Source organism: Antrostomus carolinensis, unplaced genomic scaffold, assembly GCF_000700745.2.
Source record: "Antrostomus carolinensis isolate BGI_N321 unplaced genomic scaffold, ASM70074v2 scaffold14450, whole genome shotgun sequence".
NCBI classification, from domain to species: Eukaryota; Metazoa; Chordata; class Aves; order Caprimulgiformes; family Caprimulgidae; genus Antrostomus; species Antrostomus carolinensis.
Window position 1 is genome coordinate 67,939 of NW_010287850.1, and position 22,196 is coordinate 90,134.

At 37.0% G+C, this 22,196-nt stretch overlaps 1 protein-coding gene across 1 annotated transcript in view; it reads left to right on the plus strand.

Moving 5' to 3' along the window:
- Positions 1-22,196, plus strand: part of LOC104522291 (formin-like protein 19) — a 30,702-nt gene that overhangs the window by 4,003 nt on the left and 4,503 nt on the right. Inside the window, exons 3-15 of the mRNA XM_029084141.1 lie at positions 174-260; positions 2,189-2,362; positions 5,204-5,268; positions 6,940-7,366; positions 7,522-7,684; positions 9,424-9,478; positions 10,748-10,843; positions 14,805-14,895; positions 15,484-15,570; positions 17,763-17,915; positions 19,498-19,627; positions 19,762-19,794; positions 21,558-21,661. Of these exons, the coding sequence (XP_028939974.1) occupies positions 174-260; positions 2,189-2,362; positions 5,204-5,268; positions 6,940-7,366; positions 7,522-7,684; positions 9,424-9,478; positions 10,748-10,843; positions 14,805-14,895; positions 15,484-15,570; positions 17,763-17,915; positions 19,498-19,627; positions 19,762-19,794; positions 21,558-21,661 (1,665 nt within the window). The remainder of the gene's footprint in view (positions 1-173; positions 261-2,188; positions 2,363-5,203; positions 5,269-6,939; positions 7,367-7,521; positions 7,685-9,423; positions 9,479-10,747; positions 10,844-14,804; positions 14,896-15,483; positions 15,571-17,762; positions 17,916-19,497; positions 19,628-19,761; positions 19,795-21,557; positions 21,662-22,196) is intronic.

A 22,196-nucleotide genomic window follows, 5' to 3' on the forward strand; every position in this document is an offset into this window, starting at 1 on the left:
ATCAGGTCTGGAGGGTTCTTCCATGTATCTCCATGTGGATTTCTTCTGCAAAGCCTCCAGTGCTGTTTGGACACTGTTCCCTCACGGAGATTTCACCTGGGAACACAATTGGATCTGAGTGGACAAAAATTAGCGGAGTGTTGGACATATTGAAGATTTCTGTTGTTTTTCAGGATTCACAGGATTTGCTAACTGGCTCACAATTTAACTTCATTATCTACAAATACAAACACTATCGGTGGCAGAAACGAATTTTGCAGGTAACTTTAAAAATTCTCACTTTTGAAGGAACATATAAAAATATGGGATGCTTAAGTTGCTTGGTAAACATTATAAAAGAGCCTAAAATATCTTGTGGTTCAGCAACCTATCAGAAAAGTATAAGATATTGAACAAACTTCCGATATTTTACACCAAAAGTATTCTGGAGATAATATCTGAAACTCCCTCTACTGAGTCTTTGGGAGGGCTGTAGAATGGACTTGATGATCTAAGAGGTTATTTCACCTCTAAAAAACATGGTTCATCACAAAGATGATTGATTATAATAAGTTCTGCCTGGGAGTTTTTCTTATTACACATACAAGTGATGCAGACATACTTAAATACCTGTCCCTTTTGACAGGACATCGCTTCAACTGCACTCTCTAAAATCTTGAGATTAAATGTTCCTGGAGATACTCAGAAGGTTCATTTGGCAGACTGTGCATTTCATCTCTGGTTACCCTGGGAATTCTTTCTTTGACCCTATGAACTCTTAAGGTTTTATTGACTTGCACAATATTAAAGCAAACTTCTGTTGATAACACCTGATGGAGGTTTCCTGATTCCATGAAGTCAGTGACAAAGGTTTCATGTTGTTTCAAGGAACCTGGATTTCACTGCATTTTTCCTGCAGTTTGGACAAAATTTGATAATAAACAAATCCAAATCATACATGTTAGAGGATGGTTTTTTGATTACTACATTGTAACTGTAGAAAGTATAATCTCCTTATTTCACTGCATATGCAATAGTTTTATGAACTGAAAGATTATTTATTCAGACATAAAGCTGATGGAAAAATGGAGAAAGCTCTATTAGATGTGGAATTTATCCGTCTGGGAATCTGCAGTAGTTTAATTCCGGTTCTCTAGATACCAACAGCCTTCAAAAGTCAGAGATAATAATGAGAATGGTTCTGCTTTGGAGATTTCCTGCTACAAACAGAACAGGGGGGAAAGGCCACGGTGTTAACATTTGGTTGATGTGGTCTGCTCTATAGGAATGAAAGATGCCAAGAATCATTGATGACTAAAGGTAAATATCTAACTCAGGTGAAAGCTGAGACTATTCTGAATTTGTCTTCTCTGTGGGCCACGTTCACTGGAGCTGGGCAGTCAGATAATATTCACATCTTACTGTATCAACAAAGCTGTTTCTGCTCAACAGGGACTGACACATAGAATAGATACTGGAATCTGTCTGTACCAGTTTTTAACACTGCAAATATAGGTTGTGCAGTGGAAGAAGAGTAATTTTATTTTGCAGCAAACAATTTCTAATTGTGATAGCTGTGAAACAGCAATAAAATCACTTTATTGGCTATTGTCATCGCTCTCTTCGCCTGTATATACACATGTGTATATATATACACAGACAAAAAAAATATGTGTGAGATAAGATCTAAAACAAAAACACAGTAATATTTATATCAGAAAATAACCTCTCAATAGTATCCTCTTTTCCTGCCACAGAACCAGCTGTTATAAAAATAACCCTGTTCACTTCATTTTAGTACTGGGGCATAGGTTGAAGCAGTTAGTAATTGAATCTTTGCTGAGATGGTCATGCCATTAGTTCATGCTGCCACTACTGCTGAATGGGAAGTTTTTGCACTGGGTTGTATAAAACAAGTAGAATTCAAAAAGAAATAATATTTCAGAATGATAAATTGATGTATATTCTTCAAAAGAGATAGGGAAAAAGAGTTACAATGAATATTTGTTTGTTTTGTAAGTAAAACAAATATAGTACAGTATCTTGATGATGCAATGTCATTTTTTATTCTATTCATTGGCAAGATAGATACATATTCTAAGCTAGTCCTTCATCTAAATGCCCTTGCATGGTAATATTGGGGATGCTGCCTTTCCCTTTCAATGAAGAGAAGCGATGGAGTTAAGTAATGAAAAACTTTCTCTTCCAGATTGATTTCAACACAAAGACCATTTTTAACATTGAAAAAGGAATTATTAAGAAACAGTTCCCTTTCTCACAAGTCAAAGCCTGTGAAGATACTGAAAGGAGGCGCTTCAGCATTGTGTTTCATGGGCGACAAGATTATGAGCTGGAAGCAGTGTCTCTTGATGATAAAAGGAAGGTAAGTTTTTACAATGTCATAGACAGATTGCTATAAATAACAGCTAATGTTATGGTAGTACCAAGCAGGTCCCAATCATAAATGGGAATTGTTATGCTCTGCACAGTGCAAGCAAAGAAGTAGGTATGTCTTTATTCTGTGTTCATACATAGAACAAAGGGAATGTATGTTCAAGATAAAGTTTGGCCTTAGGATTTTGCCACAGTTCCCTAAGACTGAAGATGTAAAGCCAGCTCGAGACGTGATATGAAAGTGGATGCATTTCTTCAACTGCACCTTGAAAGTTACTGCTCTGAGATTGTATTAAAACAAGCAAACAAAACTGACAACATGGACAGTTGAATCTTAATTGAATTTTCTAGGCAGTTTTTTTTCTATGTGTATGATATTTATTAAAATGCATGCTTTTTAGAAGAATGAATGAGGCTATCCTGATGCTGTGAAAAGAAAAAGACCTAGTTGTTCATCTTTTAGCATCAAAATAACCTGTAATTATAAAATTATCAGAGGAAGACAGCCTAGGTACAGCTTGATATTTAATTATATGATTCTGTGGTGCAAAATTTTGTATGAGCTGTTTCATTTTGAGGTCTCAGTTCCTTTTGAGTTCTAGGTTCAATGAAATATTCCAAGTAGTTAGTGTAATTAGACTCTACATTGGAACTTGAGGGACTCGAGTTGTGATATTAGCACTAGCTTTTCCCTGGAATGTAGATATGTAGATAATGTATGTTCAGGTGTGCTCAAGTCTTGGAATTCATGTCATCCCTCTGCTGAGGCACTGAAGCCAGCTGCACAATTTAGGTTGAGGTATAAACTCTCAAAAAGCATGGAAGAGTTTGGATCCAAACTTCTGCTGTGACCCATTTTTTAGGGCTTTTTGCAGAGGGATTCATCTCTCATGAAAATTAATGGTTCATTCCACATGCAGAAACTTTTCTTCCAGATGAACAGTACCTCATGGTTGATAAACTTAATTTTCAAAATAGATTACATTTAGCAGAAGAGATAAAAAAGGTACGTGTATTCTGTAGTAGAAACACTCAAATATGGCCCTGTATAACAAAAAGAATGCTTTAAATTCACACTCACCTTAATCCATGCTATTTTCAACTGTAGGCAAGCTTTCACTTTTCTGCTGGGTTTGTTTGAGATTTCAAGCTAAATCAATCAAGTACCACTTGGGCTTGAACTGAGCTGAACAGAAACCTTGTCCTAGATTGCTCTGTATATAAATTTAAAAAGTAAAATTATGTTTTACACTAACCCCTCCAGAATAAAATTATATTCTCCTTACACTGATGAGGTTAGAACTGTGGGCATAAAACCAAATTGCAGTTAAGTAAGGAGTTTAACATCATAGAAAGACCCTATTTATTTTACGTTAATTTATTTTACCTATTTAGCTGCCGCTTATAGTATTGTCTATCATTTTTATACTTGAAAAATGCACCTATTAGTGTCTTATTCAAGGGAATTAACATGGAAAATATACTCTCTCTGCTACCACTTATCATATAGATAATGTACCTTCTGAGCAGAGTTATACAGAGCAATTCAGCTCTGGAAGACCTGCAGAATGTGACGTGATACATGAAGGACTGCTGGATTTGCAGGAAAACACTTTTACATCCACTGAATGGGTGAAGTATGAACTGCACTTTTGTAGACCTCTGGACTGTGGATTTTGTAAAAATTTCTGATAAATACTTTGATTTTAATCTGCTGTTTATAAGTTAATTATTAGTCGGTTTTTAAAGTTGAAACATAGATGCCGAGATGAAAACATTGAAATTAACTGTTAGTGCAGTAGTGATACTCAACGAAATGAAGTTCTGGTGTGTGCTAGAGACTGCTGTGTACTTTACTGACACAAATATATAATGGTGATGGTGTTCAGAGTGATTTTAATGGTGGCACTACTTTACGTTTACCTCTTTACTTTTTACTCCATTTTTAATCATAAGGAAAAGGAGAAAAAAACTGGCAAAGCGGATGAGTATAGGAGTCCTGCTAGAGAACATTGACTCACACTGGCCAAATGGCTGCCTCAAAATTCGTAACTCATTCTCATAATGTTCTGAACTTCCCACCTGTGGAGGTGATCAGCCATGGTGTCCTAACGGAGTGGTGGTTTCAGAGACAGGAATCACTATTCAGTAGGAAATGGACTGTCACCACCATTTCGTTCAGCCTGTAAACCATCACAGGCTTTTGCTTCCGCTTATTCTGTTACTGGACTAATGAACCAGCCACAATGATTTTACATAGTTTGCTCCCCATTCTGCAGACAACCCACCCTTCTCCTGAGCCAGCTCCTAAAATACCTGGAAATTGCTTATACTATCAAAGGAGAGAAAGAGAGAAAAAAAACCCCCTGTCTAGCAAAAACTAATGAAAATAATTTAACATTGTAATTATCTGCACAGGGCAATTATCTCAAAAGACTTCACAGTTCACAGAAAATTATTTTAATTGTTTTAAAAAGACTATCACTGTATGTCTTGTAAACACTATCCTCAAGTGTGTCCAGGATTTGTTACCTTGCAACATTAAACAAGTTTGTTAACAAACAAAAATTGATTTTTATTTATCTTGTGAAGCAAAGCCCTTGTTGCTTTCTTCTTGATATTAATCCTCTCTCTTTTTTTGGCAAAGTAAATAATGGTGGAAACATCTGGAGATCCGATTGAACTCTAAGTCCCTGCTTTAAAGAAAGTAGAGATCAATATAACTGCTAGCTCCATTAAACAATTCTTATCACTTTGACTGTTTATGTGGGAATTTATATTTTACGTTTAATTCTTCTGGAGCAGCTAAACTTATTTAAATTCCCCACAGAACACCTTAATCAACTCGCCACACCTTGAACAGAGAGTGGAGGAAAAGAAAGGTCTGATAGAACTGTCAGAATGATAAAGAAATGCAGTAACCCTCAAGAAAAATGAGAATGCAAATGATTAAATAAGAATAAAAACCACATACAGTAAAGCCCCAGTTGTTGAATGTGGAGCCTTTGTTATAAGCAGCAGAGCAGAATCCTGGAGGAGAGAATGAAGCAGAAGATTCTGCTGTGATAGAAGCTGTGTATGGGCAGGCAATTTCTGCCAGGATTAATTTATCATTTAAATAGGCAATACCCCAATTTGGCACAGTCACTTCTGATGGAAGCCCTTGAGAGCAGAATACTTTCCTGCCAAGTGACTCGTGGGAATGAGGGGGGACCAGGATCAGTCCTCATGGAGTAAGAACAGGTGCAAAGTCATTTCCAAAAGGTAGATTTATTGGACTATAAGGTTGGGCACTAACTTATGTCATGGAGACTTATAGCTTGGTGGAAGTGAAACCTGGAAGACACAGAAAATCTGAAGCCTTGTCATATTATGATCTGCTCAGTCACATAGTGAATTCCTTTAAAAGCTCATAGTCCAACAGACCCACCACCTCAAACAAACGAGAGGAATACATGGAGTGGGAGGGACAGAGTGTGGCTAACAAATTAACAGGACTTGGGTGATTTTTAATTGATAGTCAGACCTTAGTTTTAGCTCTCTCATTAGGCATGGAAGGCTAGAAGTTCACATTTTATGTCACAGTTTACTTATGTGTCAGATGAGAATAAGAAACCCTATCTCAAAGGTTTTATGCTTTTGTATTGATACTTTTTGACTGTTCGCTGGAAGATGCTATAAAAATGTGGGGTCTTATTGACATTAGAAAATACTTTAACAAAGGCAAGGTGTGTTCAAATAAATAGTCAGTGAAGAATGAACAGTTTCTATTCCTTGTCCTTCAGGTACTTGGTACAACTACGTGAAGGAGAATTGACTTTATATTACATAGGTCTGGGAGGGAAGAACCAGACTGCAGACCCTGTAACAAATACAATTAATTTGTCAGATGGTAATGTGAGTGTCAGCAAGGAGAATGGATGCAGTACCTTTTCAGTCCAGACCAAAGAACACAATTATTTGTAAGTATAGTTGGTAATTAATAATTTGTTAAAACAGAACTGCTGAAAACAAGGTCAAGCAACAGAAAAACTCAATGTCCCAGAACAAAATACAACAGTGGAGAAATGAGGCCATCAGAATTATATAAATAATTAATAATAATATAATACAGTGTTTTAAGGAGGAATCAAAAGTATCACACTGTGAAATTGAGAAGAAACATTGAAATACTGCCCACAAAGACTTGCCTAGTTGTCATGTTAGGAGACAGTGAAGAGATATATCATTCAGCTTGATAGGACAGGTGTGTGAACAGGTTCTGACTAGCTTGTGCAACAAGCACAGTGAGATGTAGCACACTGTTCACCTTCCCCCAAGGTGGAGAAGAGGAATTATGAGGTAACTGCACCACAAAGTCAATATATGGCAGAACTTCAGCTCTCTAACCTTAGACACGTAAGCAATTAACTCTCTCTGAAAAGGTCAGAGTCAGCAGCACTAGGCTCCTTTGACAAGTAAAGCTGCTGAATATCATTCTGCTTAAATAAGAAATATTTCTGGCTGTATTAGTCAGCATGTTATTTACACTTCCTTGTGTTTATATATGACATTCTTAAATTTCAGGTTTCGAATACCCTTTACTGTCCAAAATAATAGAGCAGAGGATGTTAGCAAGCTCCAGAATGAGTGGGTGTCTCTCATAGAAAGGTACTGTCCCCTGTGCAAAGGTGCCTCACTGCCTCAGGAGGGATCTCAAGGATGCACCTCCTCTGAAGCTGATTATGAGGATTTTACTGTACCTCTGAATGAACAGAAAGATGAAGCTTTCCACTTTGGTGTGAGTTCTGCAACAACTGGTCTGAACAAGTCTTTGAGCCCCCAGACAAAGCGTGCAGAGGGGGAGTCAGGCCCAGCATCACCATCTCTTCCACTTCCCATAAGTAAGGCAGAGGTACCACCAGCCCCACCTGTGTTCCCGCAGCCCTGCAGCCTCTCTCCATCGACAAAGAGAACCAAAGCCTTTCACTGGGATGTTGTTCCTTGCGATAAGGTGAGGATGAAAGTGATTGTAGCTGTTAAAGAAAAAAACATATTATAGCCTGTATATTGTGCCACAAAACAACCTGGATGCCCTTCTGTATGTTTGGAACAAAGTGACTCTGTTCTTTTAGCGTTTTGTTTACCCTGTCACTCCTATATTTTTAGATTCAAAAATCTGTCTGGGGATCTTGTGACCCATGCAAGAGAAAAATAGATGTATCCAGACTCTGTGATCAGTTTCAGATGCAGGACATGGCAGTATTTTCCAGCAATGAACCTTCAGTGAATCAGCACATCATGTTAGATCGAAAAGTTGCACATAACTTCAGTAAGTGTATTAAAAAGAACTGTGTACTCCTATCTGGAAGCCTGGGGCGAGCACTGCATGCATTTTCTAGTTGTACTTTCTGCTGTTCAATGGGAAAAGGAGACAAGCTTGTGTCTAAATTACTTTTTAATTCAGTGCCCCTCTACTCATTTATAAAAATAGACCTCATGGCTCAATTGCTCTAAATAGGGTCCCTAATGTTGCAGAGTAGAAGCACTTGTACAAAACATGTGGCTGTGCCATTGAGCTGTGATGCTACTGTCTTAGGGCAGACGTAAAATCATGTGTGATGTCTGTGAAATCAGTGTCAAGATTCTGACTTTTCAAATTTTGTGGGCTGGACAGGTGAAAGAAGTCAACAGAAACAGCTTGGCAGCTAGCACTTTGAGTACTGTACTCAGTCTCTCTCTACACTGAGTTCAAGAATATTCATGTAGGTATAGATGGGTTGGTGTAAGAAACCTTTGAGAGAGCTACAAGCCAGTTTACAGGAAGTCTCTTGGCCTTTCTCTGGCCAATCGCTTAGTATGTGAATGGCTCTCTTGAATGATCATGAACAGGATCTTTCCCTCTCATATCCCAGGTATGATTCTGCCAAGGGCCTGACCTAGAACAGTCTTTCACAGCTAATGAAGCACTTCAACACATAGTTCTGATCTTACTAATAAAATGATGTAAAGGTCTTTCAGTTACTTTGATGAGAAGTGGTAGATATTAAAGGAGCAAGAGTAATTGTTCTTCAAAGACTACTCTGATTTCTATTACAGAAATGGCTTTCCAAAAAAGTTCCATAACCTACCACATTTTAAGAAATGTTACATGTGTAAAAAATATGGGACAGTTAATTTTGAAATTTAAATTATTTAATCTTTATGAATATTGAAAAGAAAGAATATAGTTTGGAGATCGTGTACAGTTTTAATTGGGAATTGTAAATGAAGACAACTTGTTGGAATTAGTGCATCCATTGACTAACAATTTAGAGGGTTAAAAGGAAGTGAGTGACACAAAAGTACTGTTGTAGATAAAAAGAATCCTGTAATAGTGTTTTTGTCTACTAAATTATTACTGTTTCTCTGAAGAAATTTATTTCTTTTTGGTTTACAAATAACACCATTCTTCCTTTTGATCCTACTCCTCTTACAGCTTTTTTTCATTGAGACGTTCTACATCCATTTCTTAATCTTATCCTTAAAGTCCCATCAGTGAGATTTTTGGCATATACTTATTATAGTGGACATTACTTAGATCTAAAGTTAATTTAATCCTGAGAATTCTGATTAATCTTCCTGCAAGTGCTGCAAACCACAGTTCTTAAACTGATAAAAAGATGAAGCTCCAGAACACCAGAAAGTTAAAATTTCTTGGGAATTTGAGTGAGTTTTTGAACATAAGAGAAAAATGGGAGTTCTGAGAGAAGACATACATGCTAAATTCAAGACCAATGTTTGAGAAAATACAATCAAAGTGTGTGAAAAACTGATTTATGAGTTAAAACACCAGCTTTTGTGACTTGATGGGTGCCTGTTTCTCTGTATGAGACCCAGTTTCCCATATATACAATCCTTATTTTACCTAGGAAAATACTTTGGCAAAGTCTGATGACTAGAGTTTATTCAGTGGCTAATTTCAACTACTGAAAATGTTCAAGAAAATATTAAATGTAGAGTGTAGACAGGTTGTGAAAATTTTAAAATCAAGATTTTACTATGAGTTATTCACTCTGTTATGGTTCACAGACATCACCCCACCCGAAGAGATACATGGTTTAAAAGGTGTATGGAAGAGAAAGATGTAAGCCATAGAAACCATAAGAAGGAAAAAGGGAAGATTCTGCCAGGCTCAGCACTAAAGCTAGATCATATAACAAAATTAAAAGGGTGGAAAGGGTGTCAGAGAAAGAATAAATGGTATATACTCCATTGGCCAACAGTCTTCTGAGAACCATTAATAGCTGATTTGGGCCACAGCAAGTTCCTATAACCTGAAAAACTCTGCTCCTTTTTAGAACTGGAGAGGAAAAAAAAAAATAGGTAAATCATACACAACCTTCCTGAATTCTCCTTCCCAATCGCCTTGTGCTCAGAGGAGTTCTGTCATAGCAGAGACTATAGGACAAGTTTCATGCCAACACTGAGAAGCATTTAAATCTTTTCACTTTCTCTGCTGATGTGCTCTGTTCACTTCCTTGTGCTTCCTTTTTTACCTTCATCCTTTGTTAACGATTGATGGAGACAGTAATTAAAGAATAACTGCCATGCCAAAGTAGTCTTTTTGGGAGCAACAGCCTTACAAATGGTTCTTCACTTGTTTGGGGAAGAGATGTCTTGTCTCAAATTTCTTATCATAATGCATATTATGAGCCAGTCCCATGTCAGCACAGAAGTCTTAAACATTACAAAAACTCTTAATCAGGTGTTAGAATATCAGGCAGTGTGGAAGAAGTGAGCATTTCTGTTTCCCAAGTTCCCTTCATTTTGGGAGTAATTTTTCTTGCATGGACTCTAACTACCTTCTATTGAACCCTAGAAATTAAACAAAGCAAGTAAACAAAATCAAAACAAATCAAAAATTTAATTTCTTTAACCTTCAAAATTCTATAATATGCCAATACATTTTATTTTTATTTGGGAAAAAAAATATTTTGACTGTAGAGCTGGGTACAAGAGAAATGTATAATAGCAAATACTTGAGTACCTTCCAATAACAGTATCTTGATGGTTCTGTCTTAAGCATTGGCCATGCTCTGACAGAAATATATTTTTCTTGACTATGTATATTTTAAAAAAATACAAAGACTGAATTTTTGCCTTAGTATATATTTTTCTTGACTACTGCTATGTATATTTAAAAAAAAATACAAAGACTGAATTTTTGCCTTAGCATTAAAGACTACCAAGTGTTTTGGGGGTTTTCTGGTTTGTTGTGGTTTTTTTTTTTTTTTCCTTGCTTTTTTTAAAGCTGGAAAGTAAATATTAAATATTTTGGTAATTTTACTTCCCTTGAAGATTTTCTTCCAAGTAATCTAAGAAATCATTTTCCTCCAGACATTTTTCTTAAAAGTTTCCGTATAAAACCAAATGAGCTGAAAGAAAAACTCTACATTATACATGAAGAGAGTGGTGGACTTACAGATGAGCAGATTACAGCACTAAGAAGGTAATCGTTGGGATTTGATTTTTTGTTTATAATATATGCTATCTTCTGGAGAGGGCATAATCTGCAAATAATGGCAAATTCAGGAAAGATGCTGCTGAGACATTGGATCTATCTTGACTGTGAACAGAATATTTGGGTTGCACACAGAAATCTCAGTCCTTGCAACTGAGATTTTAGAGTATGTACCCAACATATCACTTTTCCCCTTGTTGTGTAGGAAAGGGGACTGCAAGAAATGACAGCAAATCTGACACGATTTTGTGAACTGGTTACAAGGAGCAGAGTTAGTAAATGAATCAGTTGTGGCACTGAGCAGGTGTAACTTGATAAGAAAACTTTACAACCCCTCTTACTACACCCTTGCCATCTATTGTGGCATCAGAAATGAAGGAAACAGAAGGAATCTTGTTCCCTCTTTAAAACTGGTTTGGAGAGGAGGAAGCCAGGCAAGTGTTAAAGGAACTTCATGGATGCTAAGAATAGCAGTATTTCTAGGTAGCAGAGATTTGTGGGTTTAAAGCAGAATGCAAATTTTGATATTATTGAATTACTATATTGAGAGAAATAGATTTCAGGAATGTAAGCAAACTACTGGTGTGTGGAATTTGTAGGAACTGGATTGTATCTCTGTGAATAGTTTAAGACAGAGAAAGAAAGGAAAGAAGTGCGATCCTAAAGTAGTATTGGTCATACATCCCAGTCCCCATGTGATACCTGTACCATTTCATTAGACACATTCATGTGAAAATTTGACGTGAAATTGTTTCTTGCTTCAAAATGAGAAAACATTTGAGGTTTTTTGCTAGAGAGAGCTTGGAAATAGATGATACTGGCAAAGAAACTGAGGAAGTAAATAATAAATTTTGCTACCAATGGATCTACTTCTTGTGGAATGAGTTTAATTCTGGCCTTAATATCCTGATCCTAATCAGTACATCAACAGTAATTTTAAAGTCTGCAGAATCATGTCTGCACTTAGAAAGTGATGTGAACAGGAAGAGCAAACAGGTAACATAATGAATTGATATCGTTAGGTAAGATTGTTTGTATGAAGTACAAAGGGATATGGATGAGACACCAAATATTTAAATGTTTTAAATGTACCAGTGTTCTGGAGGAGGTGTCCATGCTGCCCCCATGCTTTACCAATTTTTCCCCACACTGGTCCACAGCAGATTGAGCTGGTAAAAGGTGTATAGCCCCACTGAAGGTAATGGAGCTCCGTTGCCTTTCAAAAGCTGATATCAAAGGCTTCATTCAAAAAAAGAAAGATCTTACTGCAGTACTGCAGTTTCTAATTGCAGTGGTGGAATTGGGCAGGAGATAATTGCAGTGAAATGTCTTGGCTATTGGGAGTGCTCACCATTGTTCAAGCCCTAATAGAGCATTGCAGATTTAGTCCAGGATCTCTATGCTGCTGAAATTAGTATAACACCACTGAGATCACTGATTTATAGCATCTGGGCTCTTTGCCATCAGATAATAAAAATAAAAATAATAATAATAATGGCAATGAAGCTTGAAATGTTATTTTTTCCTCGAAGATTTCAGAGTCTTCCTTTGATAGCAATAACGCTGAGGAAATTTTTCTAGCAATGGAACGTGCAAGAGATACTGGATGCTGCATTGCTATATGTTATATAGGATCAAGAATTCTGTTCCTGGGATTCTTATTTATTGCCAAAATCTAGGAATGCATGTACAAATCTTGTAGTGAAAGGAAGCATGTTTCCCACCCCAGCATTTTAAAAAATGTTACTGAAATAGATGTGATGCATTTCAGCACTGAGAGTTGGATTTCCAAGGCAGTTCGGTGTCTTACAGCTCCCATTCAAACATCTCGTTGAAGGAGCAGACACTTGCCTGGAAACATCAGCACTCAGAAGTCTCTCTTGTATGATGCACTGTAGTAGAGTTGGTGTGATACAAGTAGCAGGACACTTTGCAATTTTGAAGACCCTTCCACTCCATTTATGTGCTATGGTGGAAAACTTTACTGATGAAAACTGTGGCATCCAATTAATTGACAACCTGTGGTTATGACAGGAGTTTAAACAGGATAGTCAGAGGCTGGAAAATTCCTCTCTGTGCAAGTTATACCTGTCGTATTGTCTAAGTCTGAGTAGGAAGTCTGAATTCTACTATTGTAAAACGAAAAATATTTAAAGCCCAAACTAAGATTGAATTTTCAAGACTGTGACTAGGGAGCGAAATGTTCTGCTCATGTACCCAGTGACGGTTAATGGAGGTGGTGGAATATTATTAGAAACTTCAGGACTTGTTTTGATACAGAAACCTTTCCATAGTCCTTTGAATGAACCTGATGTCTTAAAATCAAAAATCAAATAGCAAAACACTATTTGTCTCTATAAAGTTAATTTTTCAGAACAGTTGGAGATTTTTCATCACACAAATTCCATTAGAGTTGCATTCATGTAAAAAGATATTTATGGAATGCATTCACATATTCTTGTGCTTCCTTTTCCATGGCTTCCATTGTTTAATGCTTTAAGCTTTAAACCTTCTAGATAATCTGCTAGTTTCATTTCATATACATAATACATTAAAACAATTTGATAAGATATCAAACTTCTGATTAAATGAAGATATTTGCTGACAGCTTTTAAAAAAAGTTATTTGAATTTACTTAAAAAGTGAAACTATTTTTATTGATAAATAAAATACTTTTAATTTGACAACAGATAACAGTTATTTTTAAATGAAAATTCATTTTTGTTCTTGAGGATGAAGAATGATAAATGGAATATTTTGTAATCTGCTTTAATATAGATTTGATAATTCAGAACCCAGCAATTATTCAATTGAAGTGTCATATTAAATTATTGATAACAGAAAAAAAACCCCTTATATTTGTCCTGTATTTAACATGTTAAAATCTTTGCTTTATTTTTTTCCCTCTTTAAATAAATTTCCTTACTTTTAATAAAAATTTATACCAATGCCTGTGAATGTTTAATCACAGTCAATACAAATTTAGTAGGTTGCTTGCAAAGAAAGAAGAGAAGATGGCAGATCTCAATACTTATTTAAGATTCTTAACACTCCTTCTCATATGTTAGTTATAAAATCGATTTCATTTTTCTTCTTTAAGATACGCTACGAATTCCCATAGTGTATGAGTCAGACAGGCAGGCAGATCTCCAAAGGAGGGAACTCTGGTGGTGTGAGTTTATTTTTTCAAGTGGAGGCATATTTAAAGACAGCACTTTTCTAAAAATCTGCAGCTCTGGAGTACTCTGGGAGAATATTCTGTTGCCTTATGCAGAAGGAAGAAAGTTGCAGGTTTGTGTCATGTGCTATCACAGCAAAAAATGAGAAATGGATCTCTGATATGATGTGGTGCTTAGAAAGACAGAAATGTCATTGCCCACTCTGGTTTCATGGACAATTAAAAAAAGTTTTAGAGGTAGGAGTCAGTTAGACCGTGGGACCCACTGGTTAATCACACCATAGCATGAGTCTGCTCTGCTTTTGTGCTGATTTTTGGAGTAAGTTATTGCTGGTGACAAGCTGAGTCAGCATGGATATAGCTGCTCAAAAAATGTATGTTGTTTCTAGGTGCTTTTGAAAGGTTCATCTCATCAACAAAAACAAGGCACATATGTATCAAGCACAGAATTAATGAACCTCTTTGGAAATGGTGGCTTTAACTCCTTTGTCTCATGGTTTTACAATAGCCCATGCCATTGCAAATTGTCTGTGGATCTGCAGGTGAACACTACTGACAGTTATTTTTAAGCCTTATGTATATATATTTCCAGATATGCAGATGTATTTTTGCTTTCTATCGCATAGTTGCCTCAAAAGTCTATAAAGTTCCAGTGGTTAAAGAATAAATATGCAATATGTGAAAGACACTAAACAGTAAGAAATTCTGATGCATGGAATAGAGTGATTATTTTATGTTACAACAATATAATTTTCATTTGCTGTGTTACAGATACATGCCAACACCAAAAGATGCAGAAAGGTACCAGTCATTCAAGGGGTCTCCTTCAGAGCTGCATGTGGTTGATCAGTTTATGTTAGAGGTAAGAAGGCACAGAATTAAAACATATCACAGACTATTTCTAGATAATTTTCTTGCTATTTCTTCTAAATAAAATCACTACAAGAAGCTATTGTTTGAAACTTAAATTTACAATCTCAGCCAGAATCAATGTAAGAGGATTTATCTGCTGAAGAGTTGAGACAGGTAGATACTATGAAGAGAACTGTATGGATTCCTTTGTGTCTCCATCTCCCATGCCCTCCCCTTCCTCCAAAGTAGGAACTGATTTATTCTGAGCTAGATTTCCAAAATCTATCAGTGTAAAATTGTATGCATTTAACTATTCTTGTTCACAAGAAATTAGTGTAATTGATTTTTAGTAGTGTCTGGCCCTACTAGCATACACTGTTTTCTTGAATTTGCATATGCAAATGTTGCCTATTCAGGTGTGTGATTTTTATATTTGCCATAGTATATCTACAGACTTAGGGACTAGCATAAAATTAATAAATGAGCACAGAAATTAGGAAAACTATGGTGCAGCTGAATTACTACATTAAGAAAGATATATGTGCATGTTTTGATATAAACATGGGTTTTGATTCCTTTTCTGTTCAATTTTATGCAGATGTGTAAAATCCCCCACTTAGGCCAGAGGCTGGATCTCCTGCTTACCATACGTGAGCTCCCTGTGAGCATGAGAGATTTGGAGCCTGTAAGTAACAAGACACCTTCAGAGTGTGTTTGTAATCAAAATCTAGATAGTAGAAGGCCAAGTGGTCTTAATGCAGATTTCAGAGCTGTGTAGTTCAGGATTTTTTTTTATTTTTTTTTTTTTTTTTTTTTTTCCAGTAATGAAACATCTCACCGTCCATAATGTGAGCAATTCAGAATCTAATAATCCAGGCAGCCTAGTATAAAAAAAAACCCAACAAAACATTTCATGGCATTGTTCAAAAGTAACAAGCAAAAAGGTTGAAAATATAATAATAAAAAAATCTGTATAGGTCATGGTTTTGATAGCTAAAGAATTTTAAATGGCATGAAACAGTTAGAGACAGGCTACATTTGAAATACAGTTGCGCTATCGGCTGGTGCATTTGGAATAATTTTAGGCATGCAGTTAATTTTATTGTGTTTTGCTAATGTGCTTGTATTCCACAGTACTGGTTCAAAATAAAACAGTAAAAAAAGAAACGGAGACAAATGAGGGCTGTGATATACTTGTATATACATATATGTGCATTTAATATCATTCTTATTCCACTAAGGTTCAAGAAGCAGTTGCTGATGGGTCTGGCAATGGAACAGACTTCCACAAAGGAGGGAGAAAAGAACAGGAAAAGATTTTCAAATTTTTATTTGGGGTTGTTAAACTTTCCACTTTCTCTGGCCAGTGATAAGACAGAAATGAATTTCATCATTAAAATTCAGTTCCTTTTGTGGAGAGGTTCTTGCCCCACGAACTGAAAGAATCAATCTAAAGTCATAGATACTCAGCAAGTTTATTCGACCAACATCTCATAGACATTTACTGTTTTCAGAAGACTGAAGGAGGTTGTTCACCCTAAGGATTACAGCATTGAATTGAAATGTTGCAAATCAGAGTTCAAGTGCCTCTCTGCCTTTTTCAGGATGACCTAGGGGTGGGGAGAATGCAAATAAACAGTGTTCCAGTCACATGGACTGGATCTTCCTGTTCCAAACCACTGCCTTACCTGCCAGGTTTTGTACATGCTTTGATTCCAAACAAAATGTTTCACCACGATTCTGTTTCCATGAAAATGTTTCAAAGGTTTTGCTCGCGTTCTGCATGGCAATGAAAACAAAATTTGAAAGTTCTGCAAATCTGAGTTGTTATCCTTTATCTGGCTGTGATTAAAACCATAGTAACGGGGAACAAAACTCAGAGAGGAACAGATGGAAAACACTGGGGAGGTGCACAGATTTCTGACCCTGTCTGGTACAATGCCTCACCTTTGCTGTCCTCCACTGAATTATTTGAATATTTGGAAGCTATCATATATACAGTTTGCTTTGAAGGATATTTAATGTTCATCGAAGAGCTGATTAGTTGTCTAAGTATTTTCTTACTTATGCATACTAACATGTGTTTGTAAGCCATTGATTATACACCTAAAATTCTATGGGGCAGTCTGAATATTGGGCTTCAGCACCCTCTGGCCCTGTGATGTGCCTATAAATGTTTTACTAATGTCTTTCAGCTCTCCTACATGTTTCATCCTTTCTCTGTTTTTAAATTTGTGTGTGAGAAGAGAGGTGTGGTGCTAAAAAAATATACATTTCCTAATTTAAAACAAAACCATCTCTTGTGCCTATAGCCCTAGAAGGGAGGTGGCTTCCCTGGGAAAACAGAAATTGATACTGAGTTTGATTACAGGAAATTATTATTCTTCCTTAGGGGGAAACTGTGCTTGAATTTTGATAAGATAAGAGTGTTCAGCTTGTATAAACAGAAGGGAGGGAGGTGAAGGATGAAGAACCTTATACTGTGCTTCAGGCTATCTGCTTCCCCCTGATGCCTGACATTTGGTGCAATCTGGTGCATTCAAACAGCAAAACCCTTTTTCTTCAGAAGCATTTTTAAGAGATAAGGTTGAAGTCATTTCGGCAGGGCTGGTTTGGCAGCCAGAAAGGATGTGACCTCCATTGGGAACAGGGTAACTGTGCCAACACCAGCTTTGTCTTGGTGGGAGACTTTTAACTGGTCCTTCCTGAAAACCCCTGTCCCGTTCCCCCAACGAAGTTGAATACAAAGGTTTCCACCAGGTAAAGTGTGACTTGCTTCAGGTGTGGACAATGATGCTTTTGGCAAAGGGAAGGTATAGGCACCATTGATTGACTCATACTTTCAGTTTGAACTGAAGGAAGATTTGTGTGTTTCAGCTAATAAACCAGAAAATCCAAGCGAGTAAGCAGTTGCAATCCAGCCAGAAATTTCTTGCTGTCTTGGAGTACATTTTAGCCATTGGGAACCATTTAAATGAAAAGGCTGGAAAAGAGAAGGCTAAAGGATTTCGATTGTCGTCTTTGACCAAAGTGAGTAAATATTTTTCTTGTCATTAAAATCATCATATTATAAAGTATGTTAGATATTAATATTAAGTCAGTTCTGGCTGGAATGTGGGGAAAGGCAATCATTTTTAATGAGTAGCTAACATTTTAACATCTGCTCTTGGTTACACTAGAAACAAACTCCTGTTTAACAATGTGTGCTTTAATGTGTGTTATAACAAGATGTGTTTCCCCATTTTAGACAGCAGCACTGGCTAGATGGGGCATTGTGGTGTTGGACACACTGTGTTTCTAATGAGGTAGAACACCAAAATACTGACTGCCCTAATATGAATATCTCTGTGCTAGAAGAGGCATCTGAGCTGCAGGCCCCTGGTTAGATGCAAGTTTAGATAAATTGTGTTCTGCAGTTTTGTGCAGAGCACTGTTGTATGGACCCTTCTCATTTCGCTGTGGTCAGAGGTTGTAACTACAGCGTTTCTTCCATGGTAGTTGCACTTTTAGGGCTCTGGAGTAATTTCTTAGCACTTCATTTTACTCTAATGCAAAAGTCTTTTGCAACAAGTGGTACAACTCCATTTTAAGGTAAAGTTTGAAAAGTAGAAGGTAAATAAATTAATAAATTCAAAGAGAGTGAAATTTGTTTTCTGACAGGGTTTAAAACGCTCATCATTCCTCTGCTGGGTGATTGAATGGGGGATGAAGGTGGCGGTTGTGATCTTTACTCTTTCCTAACAGAGATCTGCTGTACAAGAAGCATCATCTAGCTCGGAGTTCTCTAATTGTCTCTTCACTGACCTATCCCTTGTGTGACATTAAGCTGAGTTTTCCATTAGTTTTAAGGAAACTACTTTCCCCTCTTCATCAGAATTTGCCATCAGAAAATGCTGCTATTGAGCACAGGGTTTTTTTATCTCCACCCACTAGTGGCAGAGCATCATATCCTAAAAAGTAAGAATCAGATACAAATTTCCTAAGCTGCCTTGTACCTTTAACACTATTGTTAGATTATGCCTGATCTGTAAATAGAGGAGAGGATTTTTATTTTGTTTTTGTAAAGTATCTTTCCCATCTGGAGACTTTAATATATGAGTGAGTGATTTATAACTCTAGTGACAATTCTGAGACACAACTTGCATTCTTTTATATATATATATATATAATGGCTGTAATACCACATCTATCATAATGAAAAATGTCTACAAAATCATTTTCTGCCACAGAGCATCTTCCTAGATTCAATTAAAGAACTTTACTATCTTCGTGAACACAGTGCACTGCTTTTAAGTGGAAAGGAATAATGACTGTGTTTGGAGGTCCAAAATCAGCTGCAATCAAATAGGATACCTTTAGTTAAAAAAGACCCATGTGAATAAGAAGACACAAAAGAACAAGGAAGGTCAAGGGATATGAAAATGTAAAGCTCATCTTAATCAAGCATGTCTATGTAATGGCAGATTGAAAAGGAGAAGTTTAATTTCATTGTGTTTTCTATTCTTGTCAAATTTACCTGGGAGCTATCAACATCCCTGCTGTTCCTTTTTTTTTTTTTTTTTTTTAAGTATGATAGCTCAGTCTGTCAATTATTGCTCTGTTCTATTTGCAGTTACAACTCTTGCGGGGTAAGGAGAGGACATTCACCTTGCTTCACGCCCTTGTGGAACAGATCTTCTTACATGAGCCTGATCTGGCCAAATTTTCTCAGGAGTTGACAGAATTTGAAGCTGTTCCTGATGGTAAGAGGAGGGAGGGGGGGAAAAAAAAAGATCAACAAATGAAAAACAAAGTCCTACAACTTCTGTGGAAGCTCCCATCCTCACAATATTAATAATACTTATTAGCATGTTTTTCCCTCTCTCTTCCTTTCCAGCTTCCATGAAGGGCCTCAGTGCTGAAGTTGATGGTACGTAGATATGGTTTCTAGATTCAGAAAAATAATTTCATATGTTGTGCAGTCATTTGGAACAAGTTTTAATTGCACTTCTGTAGTTTGTAAACAGAGGTAAAGGTTCAAAACATTGATGTAAAGTGGTGCTATGGTGATACTTAACCTGCCATGTTAATGTGAAGAATTAAGAATTAATGAATAAATTAATTAAAGCATGTCCAGGTGGTTTAGAAATATAAAAAATACACTGCCCATGGTAAATAGAATTTATCATAAATGACTAATGTTAAGCAATATAAGTCCTCCATCAAAGTTATGGTGATGGCAGCCTCCAGGAGCAGACAATACAGCAGGAGAAAACTCCCTACAGTTCAGTCCTGAAGTTCAAGAACTTCTTTGAACCAAACTGGTCTCCTTCTCTAGAATGGAGTCCAACACTAGTGAAGTTGACATGAGGGAACATAATAAGGTTGTTCAAATGTAAGGTAGAATTTGAGAGATATTTACAACTTACTATTGAACAGTATCACAAAGTGACCAGTGAATTCAATTGATTTTAGATTGAATCTTTTGAGAGCTGCTAAGGAAGGTGTGTGAGTGGGTGAGAAAGACTTGTATTGTGTTAAAAGTTTATAAAGTAAAAATCTATCTATTGAAAATGTGGCATGGGTGTTGACTGTAACTACAGACCAATATATCCTGTTCCAGCCTTTGATAACATAACTGAATGACAGTTACTCTCAGATTTCAATTTGAAAAGCCCTTGCGTCTATTCTGCTGGGCTTTGGGAATCAGCCAGGCATGTAGCTTGAGTCTACTAAGGTGTGTTTTTATTCTGTTCCAAGAAATTCCAATCAACTTTTTAGGAAACATAAGTAACTAAAAGTAACACTATTTACCTTCAGTCACTTGTGTTCTTCAGTGGTGATGTTGGTAGCAATTCAAAATCACCAAGTATTGTAAAGACAGATTTGGAAAGTCATGGGGAAAGTGGTACAATGGACACTGTACCAAAAACTGTTGGGAGCTGTTGAAGGAGGTGAATCATGGGAAATGGAGGAGATTGACTGGCCTCTTCCCTCCATGGATTCCTGATAGGTCCAGTGTAGTCACTTTTATCTTCTCTAGGGCAGAGAGGGAAAGGGGTGGACAAATGCCAGGGAACCAGACTTTCTCACCATTTAATTCAAGGCACATTCTGGGGCTCATCTGCTGCAAGTATGGCATGAGCACAAGGGAAGGAAGATGTTAGACTGCAGCATGGGTCAGTTCAGGACTGAGCCCCTGGAGACAAGGCTGTATCTTCTCTTCTCTCCCCCATTTCACACCCTCAGAGCTCCCACGATAGCAGTCCAATGTAGTGCTGAGTGCCAACTGAAAACATTTTTTACTGTTACATAGAGTAGAATTTTTGTTATTTCATCTTTAAAGGAACCCTGAACTTTCTGCACAAGAATGTAGGTTTGAAAAATGTTATTTTCATTGCTAATCCCAATGCTCAGAGCTAGAAAAGGTCAAATTTATGGCTGCTGCATAACCATACTATCAACCTCTTCATTATTCTGCAGTTCCTTGTGAAGTGATCACATGCTACTTTTTTCCATAAGACCTATGCCTCTTTTAGGATTTCTGTTTCACAGAAAGTTAATATTCCTAGATGAACATATTAGAGACCCATATTCTCCTAAATTTTCCACATGTCCCAAATTAGACATTTGCAGCCCTTTGGACAAAACTGTATGCTAGTGAAATTTTTCATTTTCTTTCTCTTTTGTTAGTTTTAAAAAAAGAATTGGAAAATGTTGTTCAGTGCAGGCGGCTTATTAAACCCAAGACAATCAAGGCAACACCTCTGGAGTCACAGTTCTGCAAGGAACTGAAGGTAACATTATCACAGACGTATTGTGGGCTGGAGGTAAAAGATGAGTAATCTTAGTTTGTGCTGAGTCCTTCCCTGACAAGGGGGTCAGGAACATTTGAGGGAAAGTGGCCTTTTATTCCCCTCTGATAATGTCTTATACCATAAGCTGCAGCACAGGAAAGGCTTTTCAGAGTTTCTGCATCTCCTGCTTTTGCTTTACAGGCAAACGGGCTGGAGTGGATGAGGAGCAGGTAGCCCCACTATTGCCCATGATAAGCACTTTGGAATAGTAGCTATTTTAGAGCATATATGAATTTGTAATAACTTCCTCTGCCCTCAAACAGAAGGGAAAAGAGCATAGAGGAACATCAACCTACGTTGTGAGGATGGGTTGATCTGAGCTGATTCTGCCCATGCTAGTGGCAGGAGGAGATGGGCTGGAGGTCACAATGGAGAGGTGGCTGAGTGGGCTGGAAGGAGCTCAGTTCTGGCCAGGAGTCAGCAGAGCCAAACATAAGGCTTATTAGCTCACAGGCAAAGAACTTAATTAGCTCTC